This window comes from Panthera leo, chromosome B4 (assembly GCF_018350215.1).
Source record: "Panthera leo isolate Ple1 chromosome B4, P.leo_Ple1_pat1.1, whole genome shotgun sequence".
NCBI classification, from domain to species: Eukaryota; Metazoa; Chordata; class Mammalia; order Carnivora; family Felidae; genus Panthera; species Panthera leo.
Genome location: NC_056685.1, coordinates 127,651,132 through 127,676,894, shown reverse-complemented (window position 1 = coordinate 127,676,894; position 25,763 = coordinate 127,651,132). Strand labels below are relative to the sequence as shown.

At 45.1% G+C, this 25,763-nt stretch overlaps 1 protein-coding gene across 1 annotated transcript in view; it reads left to right on the top strand.

Moving 5' to 3' along the window:
• LARGE1 (LARGE xylosyl- and glucuronyltransferase 1) overlaps window positions 1-25,763 on the top strand; it is a 539,877-nt gene that overhangs the window by 261,787 nt on the left and 252,327 nt on the right. Inside the window, exon 5 of the mRNA XM_042947656.1 lies at window positions 16,765-16,888. Within this exon, the coding sequence (XP_042803590.1) occupies window positions 16,765-16,888 (124 nt within the window). The remainder of the gene's footprint in view (window positions 1-16,764; window positions 16,889-25,763) is intronic.

Here is a 25,763-nt window from a genome sequence, read left to right as displayed (position 1 = left end):
GGAGCCCTAGCCCCTACTCCCCCAGAACGTGAGCTGTATTTGGAGATTGGCCTCTAAAGAGGCAATTCAGTTAAATTGAGGCAATATGAATGGACCCTAATCCAGTATGACTGGTGTCCTACTAAGAGGAGATTGGGAGACAGACTTATGCAGAGGGAAGACCCTGTGAGGACACATGGAGAAGACCCCCCCCCATGTACAAACCCAGGAGAGGGGCCTCAGGAGAAACCAGCCTTGCCAGCACCTTGATCTTGGACTTCCAGCTTCCAGAACCATAGAAAATAAGTTTATTTCGTTTAAGCACTCCCAGTCTGTGGTATTTTGTTATGGCAGCCCTAGTTAGCTCACAGAGGTTGCTTGCTGTATTCCAGTTGTAGCCTGTCCCATATCTGGGCATTTCTAACAATTGGAAAGTCCTGCCTTATATTAAACTGAAATTTTCCAACCCGTAGATAATGTGTGTGGGTCCTTGTGGATCCCCGTAGAACTAGCCACACAAAGGACAGGTTTCTCCTCCACCTGGAAGTGATTCTGCTTCTCCTAAGTCCTCTCTTATCCAACTTAAACTCCTGCCATTTGCTTCTACTTTTTTACAGGACTTTTCTTGTGTTTGTTTTTTTTTTTCCACTATTTTGATTGATTGATAGATTGATAGACCTATTCAAGGTGTATCCAGAATTGAGTTTGTAGTTCTAGCCAGTATCCTTGGCTCTGTTCTAACATTCTTACTCAGGGTTTAGATAAAGCTTATTCATGGCTGTGGCCAAGATGCAGAAGGTTCTGGGTAGTGTGAATGATCACGAGAAGCTCTTAGATCTCACCTGAACAGAGATCAACGTCACGTTAATGCCCGACTCTAGCTGTCAGTGCTGAGGTCTGCATAATCTCCCTCCTGCACTTGGCCTCCCAGTCCCAAAAGATCCAGCCTCTCCAACGCCAGGTGATACTTTAAAAAGGCAAATCTGATTTCTTCAAACCTTTTCTTGGCTCCTCCTTGTGGACGGGAGAGAATTAAACCTCTTCACCGGGGTCTGTCTAGACCATCAGGACCTGATGTGATTCTGTCTCCTCCCCTTGCTGATACTTCACTCTCCAGAAACATTGACCTGCTTGAATTCCCACCCTCTCCCTGCCTGTTGTCTATTTGTCCATTTCTCACCTCCTCCAGCCTCTTCCTCCTCCCAGCCTGGCAAATTTCTTATCCTTCTTTTTCTTTTTCTTTTAAAAAAAAATTTTTTTTTAACATTTACTTAATTTTGAGAGAGAGACAGAGAGAGAGAGAGAGAGATCAGGAGAGGAGCAGAGAGAGGGAAACACAGAATCCGAAGAAGGCTCCAGGCTCTGAGCTGTTGGCACAGAGCTCAATGCGGGGCCCGAACTCATGAACCATGAGATTGTGACCTGAGCTGAAGTCGGCCGCTTTAACCAACCTAGCCACCCAGGTGCCCCTCCTTATCCTTCTAACAAGAGGCCCACCTGTACCTGTTAGTCTGGGCTGGGGCTCCCCTTCTCCCAGCCCATAATACCCTGTGCATCTTTCTGTTACTGGACTTAGTACATTGTATTTTATTTCTGTATTCATGTTGTCTTTTGTAGTCGAATATGGGACTTCTGGGGACAGCAACCATGCCTTATATTTCTGTATTCTCAGTATCTTAGCAAAGGACTTCACATGTATTAGGTGCTCCATGAATGTTTACTGGTTTAACAAGTGAATCTGGGGAACTTCATTAATAAATAACCTGAAGATAAATTTATTCAACCAGTTAACTAATAGATCCAGCTCAGACCTGGTTCAGCTACACATTCATGCCACTCTACAGCTGAGTGATTTTCAGCAGGTCATTTTAACCCTTTAGACTTTCATGCTTAGGTTACTTACCTTTTGCTGTGAATCAGTTCACCCCGATATTTATTAGATTGAAGACAAAATTTATTAGCTCAACTGTTTAAACTGAACTCACCTGGGCGGGTCTTTTGGTGGGTGCCCTGATGTGCCTGTAGTCAGGTAGCAGGCCCACAAAATGTCAGATTCCCTGATCTGCACCCAGGAGCAGGAGATTCCCTGCCTTCCTCCCTGCTCAGTCCCTGCCCTGGAGTGGGGAAGGGGGAGCACTGGGTAACCAACAAGTAGAGAATGCGGTCGGCTGATGGGAGGGGCTCTCCGTTCCCTCCTCTTACCTCTGCCAGGTTGGTATTGGGATTTCAGTTGCTCCTCTCAGGAGGAAATGGGAATACCAAATAAAGATACCAATAAAGCCCCAAGTGGGGCTCCACCTCATGTCTTCTGACTTAAAGTGAGATACCGTTTCTACACCACCATCACTCCTGTGCGTTGTTTGAGACTCCTTGTGGTTCTTCATCCTTCATCTGCTTGAAACCGGGCATTTTGTCCCATAAGCACTGAATTAGATGAGTGGTTCTCAGCCTTTTTGTGTTGGTTTCTTGTCACCAGTAAAAAACTTGGGTCCCTCCCTGATTGGGGGGAAAAGCCCCCCTGTTAAGAGAAGAGTATTCGCATGATTACAGACAGTCAAATGTGCTGCCTCTCAATTATGGCTCATGTTAAAGCCATAAAAATGTTTTGTGTTGCTGGGTGTAAATATTATCGCTGGTGCTTCGCTACAAATCAAATAATTCCAGTAGTTGCTGAACAGCTTCGCTACAAATCAAATAATTCCAGTAGTTGCCGAAACCCTAAGGAATCCCATTGAGTGTAAACTTTTACTCCTACAGTAACTGCGCAGCACAAAGATGTTACATTTAAAAATAGCAATAGATTTATAATTGGCTGCCAATGGCATGCCGTGCTTTGGTGGCGGCCTGGGGATTTGAGAAGAAAGCAAATTCTTAGTATGCGTTAGGAAAATTCTGCACCCCACGTCAGTGAGGACTTGATCTTCACCCAGATGACCACTTAAATCCCTCCCATCCTTGAAATTCTACAAATGAGAATGTCTGTGGATTGATGTGCTGGTGATAATGACTGAAGATACCAAGACAAAAGGACTTTTGAAAGACTTTCAGCTCAGAAAGTCCAGCTATAAATAGCTTCACTGCTTCCGAAGCACGTTATGGGGATTAACCAATACATGGTTATAAAATACTTTGGCAAATGAAGTACCTTTCTAGTGTTAATAATAATGTAATAATAGTGGTGTAGGATGCTTCTTTTGGCTTTCTCTGTTAATTACAGCAATTAGATTTATTTTCCAGACAAGACTTTCAGCAGATTTTCATTTAAGGCTTGCTTTGTTACATCAAATCAATTTTACTTCTGCAGTATGCCTGGTGACAGTTGACATAGTAGACTTTAAAAGAGAGTAAAAGAGTGATATAGGCACTCCTATATACTCCTACCAGAACCAGAAATTGCTATAACCTTTTTGGAAAGAAATTTTATGGTGTTATGCCCAAGACCTTGACCCTATATGACGACTTCAGAGACTCTGTCTTAAGAGGATAATCCTGGGCGGCCTGGATGACTCAATTGGTTAAGCATCCAACTCTTGATCTCAGCTCAAGTCATGATCTTACAGTTCATGAGTTCGAGCCCTGCATCGGGCTCTGCTCTGACAGCACAGAGCTTGCTTGGGATTCTCTCTCCCTCTCTCTCTTTCCTTCCTTACCTCCCTCTCAAAAATAAATATTTAAGGGGCACCTGGGTGTCTCAGTCAGTTGAGTGTCTCACTTCGGCTTAGGTCATGATCTCACAGTTTGTGAGTTTGAGCCCCGCATCAGGCTCTGTGCTGACAGCTCAGAGCCTGGAGCCTGCTTCAGATTCTGTCTCTGTCTCTGTCTCTGTCTCTGTCTCTGTCTCTGTCTCTCTCTCTTTTTCAAAAATAAACATTTAAAAAAATCAAAATATTTAAGAAATCTTTTTTTTTAAAAAAAAGGATAATCCTGATTATAGAAAACACTTTTATGACATACTGCTTATAATGATAAAAATTTGAATCATACTGGGGTGCTTGGGTGGCTTAGTTAAGCATCCAACCTCGGCTCAGGTCATGATCTCACTTTTTGTGAGTTCGAGCCTTGCGTTGGGCTCTGTGCTGACAGCTCAGAGCCTGGAGCCTGCTTCAGATTCTGTGCTCCTCTCTCTGCTCCTCCCCCACTCACGCTCTGTCTCTGTCTCTCTCTCAAAAATAACTAAACACTAAATCTTTTTTTTAATTTGAATCATTCTTAAAAACAATAAGACTAAATAGTGGATCGCTCTTTTATATAGTAACCCATGTTCTCAGTTGGTGGACAAATTGTATTTTATGATATAAAATAAGTGATAAGACAGTTCAAAACATGTGCATAATATCATTCTGCGGTATAAATACAAGCACATATGTGTCACATGTGTGCAGATGTGCACAAATATTCTCAAAACACTGGTAGGAGAAAGAGTAGCAGAGACTTTGTTTAAAAATGGCATTTTTCATGTGTTTGGAGAGGTAGAAATAAAGGTGATATTGTTTTTGTTTTCTCTTTACGTGTATTTTGGGTCATCTCATTGTGCAAAGAAAAAAGGTGGATGAGAAAGAATGAATACAAAATACATGTGAACAAGGGTTTATCTCATAGAGAATAGCACAATATGTGTCCATGGAAGGGCTTTTAAAGGAAATTGGGGGCCTGTAACTCCAATCCCATTTGCAAATAAACTGGGAAGTGTAGCTGTTCTTCAAGGAAGCTAAGCTTTTAGTGAGCAGAGCGGGGGGGGGGGGGCGGAAATTACTTAGTAGCTAAATGTTTACCTCCTGGGCAGGAAGGTGGGCCAGCTTGTAAAAATTTAATATTTGTTTGCTGGAATGATCTACTGATTCTTACACTGTATAGTCCTGTTGGCAGGAAGAAGCTGGGTGATTTCCCTTACTTTGCATATCAAGCAGCTGGATTTTTGTTTTTGTTTTGTTTTTTGTTTTTTTTTTAACTTCACTCGTGCCCCTGAAGAACATGGAGGGTAAAACAGCCTATTTGTGCCAAGTATCCGTCTCTAATTGTGTTATTGCTTATTCAAGCTTAAGCTTATTATACAAGTAGAGTCTAGCTTGTGAAGGGAAGAACATAGGATTTGAATAAAACAAAACAAACAGAAGTAGGTTCTGATTTTGGTCTTGCCATCTATGAGCCAGGTGACCCTAGTGAAGTCTCTGTACTTAGAGCTTTGGCTTGTTCTGTAACCTTTCTTATAGCCCTGCTTGACTGTCAACAGAGATAATCTATGTGAAACACTTCTGTGTTTTTTTTTTTTTTTTTTTTTTTTGAGAGACAGAGAGAGAGAGCATGGGAGCTGGGGAGAGGGACAGAACGGGAGAGAGGGAGAACCCTAAGCTCAGATGGAGCCTGGCATGGGGCTCGATCCCACGACACTGGGATCATGACGAGCTGAAATCAAGGGATGGGCACTTAACCACTGAGCCACTCAGGCACCCCTGTATTCTGTTTATTGAACAAATATAAATGTAGCTCTCACTCTATATCAGGCTCTGCTCTAAGTGTTTTTCAGATATTAATGCATTTAATGTTCCTGTGACTCCAGGAGGTGGGTACTGTTATCACCCCTTTTAGAGATGAGGAAGCTGAGAATTCATGTTAAGTCCTAGCTCAGAGTCGCAGGATGCTCAGATATGGGTTGGTACCCAGTCAGTCTAGCTTCAGAGTCTGAGCCCTCAACTGGGGTGGCGGGGGGGGGGGGGGGGGGGGTTACTATTTTGAATATCATTATTCTTTCTGTTTTTAATCATCATTTTGGGTGACCTTGTGGACATTGTTATTGCTACTATGATCTCTGTAATCACCCTTTCATCCCTCCACTGAAGTATGTATTTTTGAGGTGCTGAGTATAAAATAAATAGTGGTTTTAAAGGCTTGGACATTAGTGTTCTTGTAAAACTTAAGAAAAAAGCACGGAGGAAAGGAAGTGGTAACTGTGAGGTGATGGTTAACTTAATTAGCTTGATTGTGGTGATTATTTCACATTCCACACATATGTAAAAACATCACCTTAAACGTTCGTAATATATTTAATGTATACCTTAAATATATACAGTTTTTGTCAACTCAACCTCAGTAAACTTAGGGAAAAGAGAAAGTGCTATGGTCATGTGATATCTTCGAACGGGTAGGATACCTATGCTATTTGGTCATGCACGTACATGTGCCAAAGAAAAGTGATGTGTGTAGTTCAGATACCGGGCATCACATAGGCCATTGTATTTGACCTTCATCCCAACCCGGTACAGTAGATGCCACTGTCCCCACAAACGGATGAGGAAACTGGGGCTCACAGAGGTTAAATAGCTTGTTCAAGGTCACAGGTGAGTAAATGATGCTCCTGGGATTCTAACTTTGGTTGTGCCAAAGCCTGGAATCCATGAGGCCTTTTTGTTTGTTTGTTTTTGGAAAGTTGCTCTGTATTTCTCCCACGGAGAGCTCTTCTGATGTGATGCTGACTTGTCCTTGAACCCTCCCACATGATCAGTGCTACCTCTCTTCCTTCTAACTGGGAACGCACACTGAGAAACCCTCATTCTGGCGGCTGTGTTTTTCTGCAATAAGTTGTATTAAATCTCCAAGTGTCACAGATTCACTGAGCATTGGGGCCGCTGTCACAGGCTCTTTCTTTTTCTAAAAATTGCCATTCCATTGTAAACTTAATAATTAAGGATTATTTCAGCTCAGATGTCCCTGTGTATTTTAATAAAAGCAGACCCTAGATTGCCTTGTAGGGGCTGTGGCACATTCCTGACAAGATAAGAAAGGAAAGGCAGGGAGAAAGCTGGGGTTTAATCATCTTTGCTCTTTGTACTACCATATTTACGGCATCCCAACCTGGACCAGGGGAGCAGTTAAGGAAATCAGAGGCGGCAGGAGCATTGCTCATTATAAGCGAAGTCCGCAGGCTCTGCTGAAGATAAAACATGCACTTCCTTCTTTCTTTGTTGTCAAAGCGTGATCTGGTCTGAATATAGACCAGACTTAACGTCTGTGTCATTCAGGCCTCCAGCAAGCTACATGGGACCCGTTCTATATTAAGATATTCTGGCCTGTTCACATAGAAGCCTTTTCTCATGGGCTCAAAGCAATGCTCCCCAAATGCATATATAATTGGCGGCTGGTATAAAAGACTGTTTTAGATGTTGTACAGAAATAAAATTAAATAACAATGAATCATCTATCGAGGAAATTATCTTTGTGTGTGTGTGCGTGTGAATAGTAAGAAATTCTGGATAAGTGCTTATCCTTCCCTTGGTAAAGTTCTGTTGGTGTGAATGTGTCGTTAACATCTGTCTAACTCTTGCTAATCTCCCACTGAACAAAAGAGAATAGGTGGCAGGCTCTCGGCCTTTGGCTGATTTTGGAATTTGAAGGTGCTGTATCATTAAAACTATTCCTTGGGGCCCCCCGGGTGGCTCAGTCGGTTAAGTGTCCCACTTGGGCTCAGATCACGATCTCCTGGTTCATGGGTTCGAGCCCTGCGTCGGGCTCTGTGCTGACAGCTCAGAGCCTGGAGCCTGCTTCAGATTCTGTGTGTGTCTCTCTCTGCCCCTCCCCCGCGTGTGCTCCGTCTCTGTGTCTCTCAAAAACAAACATTAAACACACACACATACACACAACGAGTTCACGCCTTCCTGAGCTAGGAACTGAAAGTAAAGTAAGACTCAGAAGTCACACCTGGAGATTGAAATGCCACCTTTAGTGCAGTTTGCTCTGGGCTGTGGGATGTTCTTTCAAATGTGGGCACAATTGGGCTCTTTTTTGTCCCAACCAGTTGAGTTTCCTTCCCAGTCAGAGGCTGGCCTTCCCCATGTGGTGGACCGTTTATTGTACAACACGGCTCCCTGAGGAAGGAAGCCAGAGACCGCCGAGCGGACCGGGTCTACTTTCCTCCCCCAAACCCACAGGTCACATCCCATCACAAGCAAATGAATAAGTATTGGGATTTGATTCACATACTATAGCGTTCACTCCTTAAATGTGTACAGCCTGCTTGTTGGTTTTTAATATTCAGAGTTGTCCATCCATCGCTGCTTCCTAATATTAGACCATTTCTATACCCTCAGAAGCCCTTGTACCCATGCACAGTCTTGCCCTGTTTCCCCTTCTTCCATCCCCCAGTGGCCACTTGTCTTTCTGTTCCCGTGGATGTATTTGTTCTGGACATTTTGTAGAAATGGGACCTTCTACTATTTAGTCTTTCGTGAGTGGCTTTTTTCCCTTGGCATCATGTTTCCATCCGTGTTGTGGCCCGTGTCTGTGCTTTATTGCGCTTCATTGCCAGTAACATTCCACTGCGTGGCTCGAGCACGTTTTGTTAGTCCGTTCATCACTTGGTGGCCATCAAGGTTGTTTCCGCTTCGTGACTGTTACGGATCATGCTACTACAAAGGTTTGTGTGCATGCTTTTGTGTGAACACGGGTTTTGTGTATAACTAGGAGTAGGACTGCTGTGGAGCTCAGTGGTGGTAACTTTTTATGCTTAATATTTAGAGAAACTCCAAGAACCTGTGTCCAAAGCAGCTACACCATCTCTCACTAACATCATCTCTCTACTAACAAATGAGGGCTCCAGTCTCCCCACATCCTCACCGACGCTTGTTATTGTCCTTTTTTTTTCATTATTATTGTTTGAGCCATGTTAGTGGCTGTGAACTGGTATTTTGTGGTTTTGATTGCCATCTCCTGGTGACTGACGATGTGGAGTATCTTTCCTTGTGCTCGTTGGCCATCGTATCTCCTCTGTGAGAAATAGCTGTTCAGATCCTTCACTCAGTTTTTGATCAGCTTGCTTAGTGTTTGAGTTGTAGAAGATCTTTATATATTATGACTACAGGTCCTTTATGAAAAGCTTTGCAAATTTTTACTCCCATTCTGAGATTATCTTTTCTAGTTTCTTGATGGTGTCCTGTGAAACACAGATGTTTTAAATTCTGACGAAAACCAGTTCATTTTTTCTTTTGTTGATTGTGCTTTGGATTTTGTGTCAAAGAAACCATTCCCTGGAACGCCTAGGTGGCTCAGTCTGTTAAGCATCCAGCTCTTGATTTTGGCTCAGGTCAAGATCTTGTGATTTGCAACATTGAGCCCCAATCCAATCCTGCTTGGGATTCTCTCTCTCTCCCTCTGTCACTGCCCCTCCCCTGCTTGCGCTCTGTCTCTGTCTCTCAAAATAAATAAATAAACATGACGGGCACCTGGGTGGCTCAGTCGAGTGGGCATCCGACTTCGGCTCAGGTCATGATCTCACAGTTTGTGAGTTCAAGCCCCGCATTGGGCTCTGTGCTGAGAGTTCAGAGCCTGGAGCCTGCTTCAGATTCTGTGTCTCCCTCTCTCTCTGCTCCTCTCCTGCTCATGCTCTCTCTCTGTCTCAAAAATAAATAAAAACATAAAAAAAATTTCAAAATAAATAAATAAACATGAAAACAAAATTAAAAAAAGAAAAAGAAACCATTCTATAACCCAATGCTAAAAGATTTACTCCATCATTTTCTTATAAGTGCCTCTACTTGTAACATCCAGGTAACTGTGTCAAACCGTGAGAACATTTGGATCTCTTTGGTAATTATTGTCTGTTTATTTATTCTTTCAATAAACAGGTACTGGATGTTACATCTACGGGGCTATTGAAACTCTGAGGATAAGATTATTCACAAAATACAATCCCAGTGCCTAGACTCCATCTAGCAGGAAACAGAGAAGTGAGTGTCAGTAGATTATTGCGGTCACATGTGTTTTGAGCCCCGGCGTCCATGAGAAGCACAAAGGAGGGCATCTGATCTAGTGGAATAGCTTCCCCGGAGCAGTGGTGCTGAAACTTGACCACAGAAGGCTAGAAGCGCAGGTAGGGAGGGAACATGAACGTGGTTAAGGAAGAGAGACAGCAAGCACACAAGCCTGCAGGAAAATGTGATTAATCTGTACCCACAACTAGGCACTCGCTTAGCACTGGGTTTGTACAGAGAGAAAATGAGGGCGGTGTGTTGTGAAATAGCGAAACTCCACCCTACACAGCTCACATTCTAGTGGTGGGCAGGAGGTAGACCTGAAGATGAATGTAGAGATTTCCAGTGCTAAGCAGTGCTAGGAAGATGGGGCGCTTGGGTGGCTCAGTCGGTTAGGCATCCTGCTTCAGTTCAGGCTGTGATCTCACAGTTTGTGAGTTCGAGCCCCTCATCGGGCTCTGTGCTGACAGCTCGGAGCCTGGAACATGCTTGGGATTCTGTGTCACCCTCTCTCCCTGCCGCTCCCCTGCTCATACTTTGTCTCTCTGTCTCTCAAAAATAAAACATTAAAAAATTTTTTTAAACAATAAAAATAAAAAGAAGTGCTAGGAAGAAGCAATGTGGTGGAGAGCCATAGGGGAGGGAGGGGGCACTTTGGAGGGAATGGCCATGAAGGGCCTCCCTGAGCAGGTCACTCTTTATTCCTGAAGAGGGAGAGGAATTGGTCACATGCAGGTCTGGGGAAGAGAATGATTGGAATGCAGGTTTGAGGAGGGAGTAGGAAGACGTGAGCTTGGAGAGGTGGACAGGGTGAGATTATCAAAGGTCCTGCTAGCTCCAAGCAGGAGGCTGGACGCGACTCATCGTACAGTGAACAGGGGGTTGTGTGATCATTTTGGAGGGAGTTGAGGGCTTACAGGACAGAGGATCTGTTGGAGGGAACCAGCACAGAGACCCTATGAGAGAAGGGGTGAATATATTGATGAGATCTCACCAAAGAGCAGAAAGGCTAATAAATGCTAATGTGTGTTAAGTCCTTACTCCTTGTGGGTCACTGTTCTAAGTGTTTCATACATTTTAAGTCAATCTGATAATAACAACCTAAGAAGCTGAGACTCTAAGACTAAGTGGCTTGCTCAACTTCATATCATTACTTTGTGACAAACCATGATAAGAAGCAGCCAGGCAATTTGGCTGTAGAGATCTGGCTCCTGACCACTGGGCTGAGCTGCCTCTCAGGGCATGGAATTGATAGGGGGTGTGGGAGATGGGCCGGGAAGGAGCCCAAGCAGTACTCCCACGTTGAATGATGTGCCTTTAACCCCGGCAGGGAATCCCGGAAGACAGACATGTATAAGAGGCCCCTATTTAATATGCCCGGTGTCGTTCTGAGAGCTAGCTGCACCATGGATCACAGCCAAATGTCTGTCCTCATGGAGCTTACATTCTTGAGGGAAGACGGGTACTGAACAGTCTACAAAACTCGTAGTAACCTGGTATTAGGAGGGTTGTAATTAGGCCATCTTGATTCTGAGTGGTCTGTGGGCATGAAGGTGGGACCGTCTAGTTGATGGTTGGATTTATAGATTAAAGCTCAAGGGAAACATTCTGGTTTACACAGAAACTTGAAACAAAGTGGTCTGGGCAGTGTTTTCACATGCTTGTCCTGTGGCTGCCGAGAGGTGCAGTTGACAGGACCCACATTCTCACGGTGGTGTGGAAGGCGGAGCTCAGTAGAGCCTTTCCAGGCATTCTGCCTCCAGGGAGTGAGACCAAGCTGCTGGTGAGCTGCGTTGGATTGCGGAGATCGTCAGCAAAATGCCAGGTCCTCCATGGTCCCCAGTCCAGGGGACCCTTGTGTGCCCTCTGATTAAACATTTTCATAGTCTTCTAATGAGGCACATGGACCCCTTTGGCCAAGCAAACAGCTAGTTTTGCCCTAAAGATGAGCTAAGTGTCTCTCTGGATTGATTCTTCGTTCTGGGGAGATACTTGCAATAGACCAGAGTGAGAGCTTGTAAGGGGAAGGCCTCACACAAGCGCTCTCTGTGCCCTCTGTGGGCCTATTGCTCTTTCCATGCTGGTGCATCCTCTGCTCTGTTGCCAGATTAACGTCCCGAATTACAGCTTTGATCTCCTTCCTGCTCGGCACCCAAGTCTTGTCTGGGTCTCTTTCTCTTAGAGAATGAAAGTCATGGATCTTAAGAGGTCACACACGCTGGCTCAGCCTTCCGTTAGGACTTTAATTTTTTCTTTTTATCCTCCCTATTCCTGGCATGCAGGACGTGTCCACCAAATGCAGCAGTGTGGTCAACCCAGATAAAACTGTTGTTCCGTCATAGACATGCTGTGTACTTCCCTGCCTCTGTCCCTTTCCTGATTCTGTCACCCCTGCAGAACGCCTTCATCCTCCCATCTTTTCTTACCTGAATGTCTGGTTTAACAGCCACGCAGTCCATGCAAACATCCTAGATTCTCCACCATGGAGAAGTAGCCTCTTCCACTCCTGTAGCTTTTCTGTGTCTCCTTGCAGAGCCATCCCGTACAGTTGCACAGTTGCTCACCACCCAACTCTAAGGGTACCCTTCACTTACTGTCCGTTCAAATGTCTCCCCGGGAGGTGTGCAGTTCCCAAACTTAGCAGTTGTGTGAGGTAGCCCAGTGTTCCGGCCCACCCGTGTTCCAATGTTTATTTAGTTATCTGTGTCCTCTCTGTCTCTGTTTCTGCCAGCCTGATAGCTTCCCGAAGAGAGGAGAGTTCCAGTTCCTGAGTCACCTAAATCCCCGTTATGCCTTACTTGTACTTACTGCTTGACAGCTCTTTGTTGCATGTTTATTCATTCAACTCATTTTGGGGTTTATGGATGGAGGAACTTATTGAAATTACTTCATTTGAAAAGTGATGTAAAGCAGTAGAGAAAATAAGTTCCCCGAGTTAACACTGGTAATGGTGGCCCCATCCACTCAGGGTGTTATAACAAAATACCACAGACGGGGTAGGGCTCATAGACAACAGATGTTGGTTCCTCTCAGTCCTGGAGGCTGGGAATCCAGGGTCAGGCACCAGCGTGGTCTGGCTCTGGGGGGAGCCTGCCTTCCTGCTTTTCGGTTACACGTTGCTGACTTCTGTCTGCATCCTATGATGGAAGGAGAGGGGGAGCTCTCTGGGGCCTCTTTTCTAAGGGCGCTAATCCCTTTCAGTGGGACTCTACCCTCACCTGCTTTGGAGTAGGGCCCAAAGGCCCCACGTCTTGACACCTTCACCTTAGGGGCTAGGGTTTGACATAGGAATTTGAGCAGGCAGGGCACCAACATTCAGACCATACCAGGGGTTAACATACGTTGAAATCTTACACACCAGGCACTTTGCTAAACACCTTATATATACATTATGCTGGGTCACGTGGGTGACTCAGTCAGTTAAGCATCCGACTTCAGCTCAGGTCACCATCTTGTGGTTCATGAGTTTGAACCCCGTGTCAGGCTCTGTGCTGACAGCTCAGAGCCTGGAGCTTGCTGCGGATTCTTCGTTTCCCTCTCTCTGCCCCTCCCCCACTCATTCTCTCTCCCTCTCTCTCTCTCTCTCTCTCTCTCTCTCTCTCTCTGTCTCAAAAATAAATAAACATTAAAAAAATTATATACATTATGTCACTTAGTCTGCACAGTGTGGTATTGTTTACTTACCATTACTATTCTTGATTTGGAGATGAATAGATTGATGCCTAGAAAGATGAAGTGATGTGCTTCTGGGCCTTCAGTTAGCAGTTCGGGCAGCCAGGGCTCCACTCCAGACATTCTGGAGCAGAGCCCCCAGCTCCGAAGCACTGATGTAGACTGCCATTGACTGTTGTTACCGTTCTTACGGTAAAGTTAATGGTGGCCTAGAAGGAGGGACGTTGGCTTTCTTTTCCTGTTGCACAAGTGTTTGTTGAGCCCCTGTTACGTGCCAGGCTTTCTGCAGGGCACTGGAGATGGAGGTGAAAACACGGTTTCTGTCCTTGGGGGCCTCGTAGTAGAGACAAGGAGCCACATGTTTGAATAAGTATCGTAGTGCCGTGCTGGGAATGTTAGTCATGTTTTTCGTATGAGATGCCAGGTTAGCAGGATAAAGGTCGAGGGAGGGCTTATAGGAGGTGTCCTGGAGGAAATGACTTAAAAAGGGAAGTTTGAAGGATGAACAGGAATTCGTGGGACCTCTAAGTAGGGGCGAGTATTCCCTGGAGAGCAAGCTGCACATGGAGATACAGATGTGTGGACAGCGTGATCGTGTTGGAACAAACATATGTAGGTTGGTCTGTTTGGTATTGCCATTCGGTGTCTAAAATTATGCCGTTCCTCTATTGTGGATACAAATGCAAACTGACAGTTACAAAGGCTTACCTTTATCCATTCTGGATGCATAAGTCTCCGTTGTGGCTCCTGTGGGTGGGGGGGTGGCCGTGCCAACACTGAGGGCTAAATGGACCCATGTGTCTTCCCAGTGACTCTGATGAGCTGCCTCTCACTTGGCCTTCAGGCAAGTCACTGGCTGATAAACATGCCCCCGCCACTGGCATCAGTCCTCCCTCGGGCCACCTGGTAGCTTCTTATGGGGAAGCTTCTTAGGGCTTCCAGGGAATGTTGGGGCAGGTTCCAGGGCAGGTGTGCCCCTTCCCCTTGACTATAGGTAGTTTATGGGAAAATTTGTACTTTTCAGGCAATGGGTCCCTGTGGAGAAATTCTGCAGTGCTGATTGGGTCTTGTACTCATTTATTCAGTTTGTCACCCTTGAGCACCTGTTATGTAGATGGTGGGTTGGCCTTGGATAATAATTGCCTTTGGGTCCAGACTCATCCATTCAGCTCCATCTGGCTTTACCACCCTCATCTTAAACTTGGTACCTCTAATCCCAAACCCATCATCTTCCTCCAATATACCTTTCTTCTCCTATCCCCTGTCGTGGAGATATCACCACCAACCCAGGAACCTCAGTGTCCCCTTCTGCTTCTTTTTCTCCATTTCCCCCCATATCTAAGATCTCTTTTCCTAAAATCCCTCTAGATTCAGCTCCCTTATTGTTCTTCCCCAGACTCAGTCCTACTCAGATCCTCATTTCACATTCACCTAGTCCCGTCTTCCAAATGATGTGTCCACCTTGGTTCCCCTTATCTGTCCACTTTCCATCACCCATCCATCCATTCAGTTCATTTATTGAACTCTTCCTGCATTCCATGCACAGAGCTACATCATAAGGTGATCCACTTGAACGTGACTGGCACAATCCTTGACCTCCCTAAGCTCACAGTCATGTGAGGATCTAGACAGGTAAACAAGTGATCAAAACCTAAGGGTGGGTACATGGCACTAAGATGGCTTTTCGTTGGGAAGGCCCCTGACCCAGTCATGGGTAGTCAGGGAAGGACTCTAGGAGAAAATGGTGGTAGACCTCAGAACTGAAGGCTGGATAAGAGATAGATGCTGACTGGGCAGCGTGAATGGTGGGAGAGGAGAGGGCCAGACCATGAGATTTCCAACAGCAGCGATGGTGTGTCTTACCTTGTCCCCAGCATCCTTCTCATTTCCCGGTAAGTAGTAGGTGCTCAATAAGTAGTTATCAAAGGAGCAAATGCAAGAAGGTTTCTTACAGAGCAAACCAAATATGCAAAGGCCTAGGTGAAGACAGCATGGGAGCATGGGAATCTGAGGGAGGGTCTAGAGCAGGGCTGGGGAGAGGCTGCACGGGGGGCCAAGAGCTGAAATCAGTCATGTTGCTACCACGCCTCACTGATGAAGTCTGGACTCTTTAACTGGGCGTTCACTGCACTTCCTGCACTTTGTCCTCCTTTGCTCTGACCCTTGGGTCCCAGCTAACCGCTTGTCCCCACATACTCCTGGCACGCCCCTCGGCTCTGGCCATAGTCTCCTGTTACTCTCCTTGGATTGTGTCCCCCTCTCCCTTTGCTTCCTTTCAAACCCCTTTATCTTTTGAGGTATTGCTCCCCCAACTCTTCCTTGTACTCCTGAGCCAGTCAGAATTAGCCCTTCTTTTTCTTTACTCCCATAGAACATTGTGTTCTATTGTGGTTGTTACCAACGTTATGTTCCACCTTGTGTTTGTATTTAATTGTGGATCCTCCGTCCCTCTAAAGACTATGAGCTCCTTGAAGTCAGGGGGACCAGGTCATTCTCATCTTTAGATTTCCCAAAGGTGCTCATGCATGGTGTTACAATTTATGCTGCTGTTTTTACTAGCTCGATAGTATTTATGAGAGTAGTCCTCCTGGATTGAACTATGGCTTTGTGCCTGGTACTTTCTCAAGAGAACATATCTGCTATTTATTGTCCTATCTGTGTTTATTATTGATATGCATCATATATTATACTTATCGACACAGTAGCCCGATAAGGAGATGTTTCTCAACGTTTTACAGAATGAAGCAGCAGCAGTGAAGAAATAGAAGTGACATGCTCAGAATCCCCACTAATAAATACCACAGTTGGGACTTGAACCCATTTCTGGTTGACTCCGGAAGCTTTTCCCATGTGTAATGCTAGTTTGTATTTTGGGTACTGCCTCAGTAATGGCTGGTTGATGGAGGTGGAACAAAGAAAAGCTGTAGGAATGTTAAGTGAGGGTAAGCTGACATTCAGTGATGGGAGCCCCTGGTGATGCCGTCTTGGATGCCTAGGTTTCTTTTAGAGAGGAGCAAGCAGAAAACAGAACTCAGAATCTTCCCAGTTGCGTTCAGCCAGTCCAGAGACCCTTCTCTGTCCATGTGCTTCTGAAACCAATGCAGATACCGTTTGACCAAATTGTTACATATGCTTAAGATTTCTGGAAACACAAATATACTAGTAACAGGTATGGTGGTTGGCTTGGATGGAGCGTTACCAATGATTTTACCCTCTCTGAAATCCTGAGGTTGCGTGAGATGCCTTCTCTCCTTTTTAGCGCTGGGTTGGTAACGTGCCTGACTGACTTTCACAGCTGCTGTGAAATTGGTAAGCATGTGATTCTATGGCTGGAACTCTCCCTGCTGACCCGTCTTCTCCCCGCTTCCTACAGACGGAACCCTCTCCACTTCCACCTCATCGCCGACTCCATCGCAGAGCAGATCCTGGCGACGCTCTTCCAGACGTGGATGGTGCCCGCCGTACGTGTAGACTTCTACAATGCGGATGAGCTCAAGGTACAGGCGGGAGGGGAGAGGTGGCCCCCTCAGCTCCTCATGCTGGAAGCTTTTCCTGGTTGTGGTTCAGCAGACTGGCAGTGGAGGAAATCTCAGCTTTCAACTGGAAACATCCAGAGTATAATTAAGGTTGTTTGCCACCCGCATCAGATTTGACTGCGGAAAGCATTAGAGCAACCACGTCCTCAGCACAGAATCCATGTTGGTCTGTGCGGTTCTGGCCACCAGGGCTTTCTTTAGAGGTGGAGGCCATTGGCCTGGTATACATCTGAAAGAGGTCCGTGGTGGCCGTTCTAGAGAATTCTGCTCCCCAGTGAGGTCAGTGCTGAACTCAGAGTCAGATGGGCCCGGGTTGTAATTCGTATGTTGTCATTTACTGGTCATAAGATAGAAAGCAAATAACTTAGACCTTTGCTTTGTCTGTTTCTCATCAGTGAAAAGGTGATTATAATATCAACCTCAATTGGATAATTAATAGGCAAAAATGAGAGAATATGTGTCAATGTGCTTTAAAAGATTATGCTGAATAAATAGCACAGACTGTGTTGGACTGGAGGGTTTCACCAAACGAGACTCATTTGGTCATGCCATTTCCTTGCTTACAATCCATCTGTTGTGCCACATTGTTGCATCAGGACTGAGATTCACGGTCTCATTAAGAAGTCCTGCTTCTGGCTCTTGACTCTTCTTCCAGTCCCATACTCCGCTCTAAGAAACCACCTCTGGTCCCTGCTGGCTCTCCTGTGTTGGAGCCTTTGCTGATGGTGTTCCTTCTATCTGGCCTGCCCTTGCACCTGCCTTTTCACAACTCCTCCTCACCCTGCAGGACGCTGCGGCATTGGCACCTCCTCCGAGAACCTTCCCTGACCTCTCCAGAAAAGAGGAAGATGTTCTCTATTCAGGTGTCTGTCTACCGCTTTAGTTTAGAACCTTCTTAATGGGGGAGGGGGCGGGGAGCACGTCTTACTCCTTTCTAATTTCTAGTGCACAGTTGGTACCCTGTAATGCTTGTGGATTTAACAAATTGCTGTTGTTAGAGGAACATGTAACTTTGCAGAAATATGTTGATGTTCTATCTCCAGTCACCTTGGGAAGGACTAAACACCTAGGCATGAGGCAGATTCGAGCAAATTGCTTGTTCCAAACCTCATAAAGCCATTATCTTTTCATTTCGGAGCCATAACATTTTAAATAGATCACAGAGATGCCGGCCGGAGTTTCTGATTTTCCCATATTTTAGGCTCTGAGGTTGATCGAGATGTTCAGAATTTAGCATTTGGGGATTGTCGTGGTAATTTGTGTGCCATTCCAATCTATTCTGAGCTAAAATTGATTAACACTCTTAAAAGGGAAAAACAGAATTTAGCAAATTGCTGCACTAATTAAGGTGAAAGCAAGCCTCTCTGTCTCCCAGGGTCTAAGCGCCAACACAGTGGGGAAAAGCAGCGGGAGGGGAGGCACAGCGCCTGGTGCTCACGGATGCTCCTGCCTCCTTCTTCGTTCTCCTTTTTGGGACTATCCTGTGCCATGTCCCTTGTAAGCCTGTACACCCTACTCTTTAAGAAAACACAAAAGTAGATGAACAAAACCCCAGGTTCATATCCTCACTTGCCTTTGAAGAACCATCTGATTTGGGTCCTGAGCCCTGGCTCGATCAGGGCCGGCCACCAAGTCAGACCCTGAACAAGATAATTCCTATGAAAGCCCAGCGGTGCCTGAAATGCAAGTTCTTGAAAATGCCCCATACACTCCCCTTTGCAGCCAAGGCAACATAGGATTAAAATACTCTGGATTATATGGCCTGTTAGGAAACCTGTGGACCATTGGGAAACTGAAGGAGTAAGGCAAGGAGTATAGCAAGGGCTATAATCTCCTGGGGACGCAGGGCTTCCCTGAGGTCTTGAACGAGATGGGGGAAGGAGGGTTGGTGCTCTGACTCTCCCATGACCACTTTAATCCAGGTGGTCCTGTTGTTTATTACTTTATATACTGGATTTTTATCCATTTGAATTGGTGATTCCATGGCTTAAAAAATAGGAATAAAAACAAAAAACAAAAACAATCTGATGTGTTCCAAAGGATGCTGTCTTCAGTGTCCTGTCCTCTAGTGTGACCTTTGCTCCCAGCTACACTGTGCAAGGTCCTGAACACCTGCATTTTATCTCCCTACCAGTTAGCACCCATCTCCCACCATCCTGTATCCCATGAGACTCTTGTCCGAATCCTGTAAGGACAATGGGTGTGAAACCATTTTGTACACATAATTTGGCCATAATTGATGATCACAGTAATAATGATTTATGCATAATCCAGCTCTGCAAACCCTAAACCGTGATCTGCCTACTCCCTGCAGCCTGAGCATCTCTTGGCTGTAGCACCATTATCTGTCTGCTTAGCTGCACCCCCAGAACCAAGAGTTCGTCTTTGACAGCCCCTCTTCCTCACCGTGTGTCTGTCCACTCCACATCCTAGCTGGTCTCCCGTCTCCCCTGCCACCATCCCACTCTGAGCTCTTGTGACCTCTCCCTAACACAACAGCAGTCTCTGTCCAAACTAGTCTTTTCCCCTCTGCTCTGCTCACTCCGCCTCCCCCAAATGTATTCTCCATCAGTAGCGTGAGTTGGATTTCCCAACGGCATGCCCAACCATGCCATCCCCTTTCCTGTGGATAAAACCTTCCATGGTTTCCCCGTGCTCCTAAGATCAAGACCACAGTCCTGAGTGGCATCTCCTTGGGCTTTCTGGCTCCTGCCTCCCTCCATTAGATTATCACGTCTGCTCTGCTCGTTCCCTCCCACCAGGGGGCCGCTGCACTGGTTATTTTTCTGTCTGTTAACCTCTGTCCCCCAGCCTGCCTCCTCTTTCCCATTGCTGGTTAATTCCGTGTTCTTTTGCTTAAGCTACATTTACGTTGAGAAATCTTCCCTGCCTTCATAATCTCATAGGGGTTCCTTTGTTATAGGTTCTCATAGGGTCTCCTACATTTCTTCAGTAAACTCATCCCTGTGTGCTCTTTCATGCCTTTGTGTAGTAAGCTGGTAAATGTCCTCTTCCCCAGATAGTTGGCTCCAAAGCGCCGAGATCACGTCTGCTTCTCATCACCCTGCTGTCTTCAGTGCCTAGTGTGATGCCTGGCCTATGAAAATATTTGCAAAATGATGATATACAATAAGCTCAGTGCTGGTTCCCAAGAGTAATAAAGCCATTAGAAAGGGGTTTCTTTATCACTGTCAGGGCTCACCACATTCGTGAGGCCCGTTGTGCCTTGGGCCACGGGCGGGCCGCCAGATATTTGTCTACCAGTGACCCTGCAGTGTCATAAATAAGGCAGCTCCATCTGTGCTGCCCCGTGTAAAGTCCCAAGAGCATCCCTGGGGACAGGTGAGTGTCTTTCCATGAATGCATTAAAACACCATCCATTACCTGATGTTAGCAAAGGAGGAAGAATAGGAAGGGAAGGGACGTGTGCTGTGTTCTGTAGTTCAGGAAGCGTGTCAGATGGCACCCTCAGCAGACACACACGATGGCCTCCCTGATCTGGTGCCGAGAAATCGCTTTGTACAGCTGTTGGAAATGGCATTTCTCAGAAATACTCCTGCGGGCCCCTTATTATATCCGTTAGTGCTAGAGAATGGACTAAGAGGGAAGAGGAAATTTATGAGAGATTGGTGCATGATTAAAAATGAACTGTGGGAAATTCGCAGTGGACTGGTATGCTTCTCTCAGTAATGACCAATTAGTGTAGATTTGCAAATAGTGATCACTCAGCTTGCTTGTCTCTGTGGCCTGTGAAATGCTCATTGGTCTTCCTGATGTTTACAGGGCCCATTCATTTCCAGCCTCCAAGTCCCCATGTCAACAGGCTACCAGGACTGAGTGCGTCTTTGTGCCCCGATCTCCACTCAAGACATGCAGCTCCTTTCAACAGAGGAGAGAGGAGCAGGAGGCGGGGGGTTGGGGGGGGGGGCTTATTTTTGTGTAGAGCTTTGTAGATGGCGGCATGCCGTCACTCACTCCTCGCAACAGCCCTGTGGGGTGGACTGAGAAGTTTTATTACCTCCATCTCACAGATAATTTATAAATTGAAGCCCGGAGTTGAGGAGTATTTGCCTAAGATCAGGCATCTAATGAATGCCAAGGCTGCTGTTTAACTTTTCCCTTTCCAAATGAAATGAGATGAGATACGGGATTGTATAATTCAGTAGACACGGAGGTGGAGCAGATCCGAAAAGGAGGAGGGAGGCATGGGCTGCAGCCGCTGCGGAATGAAATTGCCACTGTTGGGTTGCACTTGAACACAGAATTCTTGCTTTCGGTGCCTCTGGACCCCATAGCCTGCAGTGTGACAGGTGTTATTGATGGGACACTTTGTTTCTTGTGTTTTGTGTGGTTCTTTCATAGAATGCTCAGAACTCTGTGGAACAGGTGCTATTATTACCCCCACTATGCAGACTAGGAACCTGAGGCTTAGGGAGGTTAACCCCAAGTCATGTATGCACCTCATACATGGCAGAGCCAGAATTAAAACTCAGAACTACCTGATTCCAAAACCTGTGCTCCCCAGTGTTGAATTTCCTTCTCTGTAGCCAACTTTTAAGCTGGGACCCTGTGATTGTGTCTACACAAGGGTCCTCTAAGCTGTCAGTGGAGGTTTTTTTTCTGGTTGTTCCTGAAGAACAAATGTTAAGCATGACCCCTCTGTTAAAGACCTACTGGGGTGGGTGGGGGGGCACCCGGGTGGCTCAGTCAGTTGAGCATCTGACTCTGGCTCAAGTCATGATCTCGCAGTTCGTGTGTTCGAGCCCCGCATCGGAGTCTGTGCTGACAGCTCAGAGCCTGGAGCCTGCTTCAGATTCTGTGTCTCCCTCTCTCTTTGCCCCTCCCCTGCTCATGCTCTGTGTCTCTCTCAAAAGTAAATAAAACCTTTAAAAAAATTAAAAAAAAAAAAAAAAAAAAGGCCTACTGGGACTGGAGCTTCCTGCTGAGGATAAAAAGACACCCCACCAACAATGCTGCTGAGGTTCGGGGCAGCCCTCTCACTTGCACCCAAGGATTATTTTCTAAACGAAGTAGTCACTACCTTGGACGGTTTGCCTTAAATCAGCAATATATATCTTGTCAATTTTCAGAGAAGACCTTACCTACGTACCAGCTTTGATCTTGCCCCACTTGGCTCAGAAAGTCACCCCCATGCCATCAACTGGGGTGAGGATGATCCCGAGCTAGCAACGAGAAGCTTCTGGGGTAGGGGCTGTTTCATGATTCACCTGTCCAGTCAAGGGTCATGATTTATCTCCTTTTCTCTTAGGCCTGATGCCTGCTTGTTACCAACATCAGAAAGATTATGAAATGGGATTCAGGATGATGGTTACAGAAAATATTGATGGCTGACTCTTAACAATCAGCTTCCTACATAGGAGATCTGCCAGTCTCCAAACAGCTGGTTGACTTGCTCTGTCACCCCAAAGCATGGAATCCATGCTTTTCTTGGAGCCACTTTTGACCAGGTTTTGTCCGAAAAGCTGGGCACAGAGATAAAAGTTACAGGCCTTACCCTCTTGGTTCTCACAGTCTAGTGGGGCAGGCACATGAGTTAACAGACAATGATATATACACTTACATTTGGTCTTTATTAATGCTCAGGACCAATGAGGGAATCAAAAAGATAAAAGATTTCAGTACAGCACAAGGCGAATATTTCTAATAGAGTTTCTAAATATGGAACAAGGTCCTTTGGGAGGTAATGGTCTCTTATCTCTGGAAGTATTCAAAAGCAGAAGATTAATGACCATTTATATAGAATATTACAGAAGAAAGTGGAAGGTTATGCCCGATGAATGCCAAGTTCCTTCCTAATTAAGATTCTATGATTCTCAGAAGGGGACAGGCCCCGCTCATTAGGACACCCCATTATTTAAAGAAATATTTGCCTGTGTATAAAGTGAATTGTACAACTCACACAGAAAGATTCTTTTCTAACGCAGATTATAATTTGTTGGTTGCTTACAATTTTCCATGTGTAATATTTAAAAGCCAAAGACTAGCATTCTAAATACATTTTCAGATGCATTTCAATTATCCACGTCCATCCTATGATCTCACCTTTGCTACACAAAGGCCAGAGGTCCATTGCTGGCCTTACGGAACCAACCCTTATATTCACAAACTACATGAATAATCCAGGGCCCAAGCAAGACAATAAAGAGAATGGGAAAATGGTAACTTTTCCATACCTGAACATAAGATTTAACCTCTGCCAGCCCTCCTATATAACATGAGACTCAGAGAGAAGGAACAAGAACAGATTTAAGAGGTTAATCATAGCCTTTCAAATATATGAAAGGGAAAGGGAAAACATAGAATTTTTGAGTGCCCACAATGTGCCAAGCACTGTGCTTTCCATTACGAGACCTCATTTCCTGCATTTAATCTTCACCAATAAAGGGGAGCTAGAGGTAACAATCTTAAAAGACAATTAACCAATGTATGTTACTCTGGGTATTGCCGTATATTACAGAAGCCACGCAAGACAATCCCAAAGATCACACATACCTTACTTCATTCCTTACTCTTCTGCAGGGCATCTTAGAGCAGATCATATCCTCCATGAGACATGTCCCAGCATGTCTGTCTTTGCTCTGCAGGCAGAGTCTAACTGGAACCTGCTCCAGCCCCATGGGGGTATTTGGAGACTGCACGTGAAGTTCAACTATTGCCGAGTGCAGTCCCTTCGAACTACATCCCAGGTTCCACAGTCCAAACGTCCAGACCCAATTTGGGGAAGAGACTGTGTTAGGAAGAATCACATGTGAGATCCTGGACAATTCTTAACCACCGCCCCCCCCCCCCCAAACCCTGGGCCTCATCTATCTAAAAACAGTAGCTATTTTTATTGGGCTTCTTTCTAACCCTGAAACCCTATGATTTCCAGTTTGCATGAGTGCCTCCTAAGTGAAAATGTCCATCATCTGGAAGCACATCTTCCTAGGAAACAGGTAGGGAAGTGTAGGTAGCAGTTTATCCACCCCCCGTGAGAAGAACAATATAAGCTTGTCTCCCACTGGACAGCAGGGTGCGGTTATCTAAAGAGAGCCTCTGCAGTACTCCAGCACAAAGGCAAACGCTTTTGTCACTTAAATATACCTTGTGACATTTTTGTGTAATACATGGTTTCCAAGTTGTTGCCTTCCTTGAATGTGCTGACTTTTGTCTCTGTCTTGTCCACCATTCTCTGTGGTCCTTCAGAATACAACAGTTGTGTCAGATCTGTGTAGGTGACATGCCCCGTCAGGAGCTGTAATTGGCCTGGGCTCAGACCTAAACACATTCAAAGTAATTAAGTGTCCCCATCATGAGTGTCGATCCCTTCCCATTTTCACTGCTGTCCTCTTCTCCTTTGTAATCCATTCCCCCTGATAAAGAAGGAAATGCTTTCTTGTGCCTTATTCTACTGTGTCCTCAAGAATCTCATGCTGTGGAAACAGCACATGTTTTCTTGTGTTAATAAGGAATTTACCAAAGGAATAATCGGAGGCAGAACTGATGCCAGAATCTACTTCTTTGGCTTTGAATACAGTGCTCTTCCCTAGTACTAAAAAATTGTACCTATCCACAGCTTGAGTTAAAAAGCAACATCAGTGATTCCACAATGTGGTGACAGCGACGGATTTTGGAATATAAGCTGGCCCCAAACCAAACCAAGACAAAACAAAATAAAACCAGAGCTATTTGACGAGTGACAGGAATGGGCAGAGTGAACTGAGAATTAGGAAGTTAAGACATTTTCCCAGTGAGAACATGACTCTTCTTCCAAATGTTTTGAAAGAATAAAAGGCTGGACTTGGGGAGTGAAATGTTAGACCCTCAGTGTTTCAGATGAGGTGTATTTTTTGACATGTTACCCTGAGACTGCGTGATGAAAAGTTAATGCAAATTAGGAACTCTAGGAACGTCAAGGCAAGGGTGGTGATGGGTGGTCCATCCATAGGGTGATGAAATCCAAGAAAAATTCTCAAGAAGAGAGAAGAATTCTATGCACACAGATCAAAAAAAGCCCCTACAATTCAGGCAAAATCAGCAACAAGTTGGCCACATCAGGGGACACCCTAGAAACATTATGAGTCATAAGGATTACAAAAAATACAAAAAAATCCTTCCTTTGAGAATAATAATAGCTCTCATTAATAAGAATTGATTATGTGCCAACACAGTAGTTTTACACACATATTATTATTTTATCCCCACAGTAAGCCTTGAGGTTAGTATAATTATTTTCACCCATTTCCAGGTGAGGAAATGGAATCTTCTGAAAGAGACTTGTTGAAATTACTCAGCATTGTGAGCCAGAATACGACTGGAATCTGGCTCTTGAGCAGTGCTGTCTGATAGAGAAATACAATGACAAATCATAGGTATAATTTCAAGTTTTCTGCTGGTCATATTTCCAAGGGCAAAATGAAACCAAGTGAAAGGGATTTTAATAGTAACATTTTACTTAATCCTCTATATCCAAAATATTACCATTTCAACATCAGTATTTTAAAAACTACTATTGAGATATTTCATGTACTTTTTTCCATACGATCTTCAACAGTCAATGTGTATTTCATACATCTCAACCAGGACAGGCTGCATTTCAAGGGCTCAATGGCAACGTACAACTGGTAGCTGTGGAGAAGCAGCAAAACCTGGTTTCTGAGGCTCCGTCGTAACTCCAGGGCAAGGGGTAGAGAGAAACACATCTCTGAAGAGTAAAAGTTCTACATAAGCCTTTTTGCTGGGGTAATAAATGTTCTTAATAAAATGTCTACCACGCTTTTTGAGCTAGAAAGACAGAGACCTCAGAACACCAGCCACGTTTGCTCACGTATAAAGA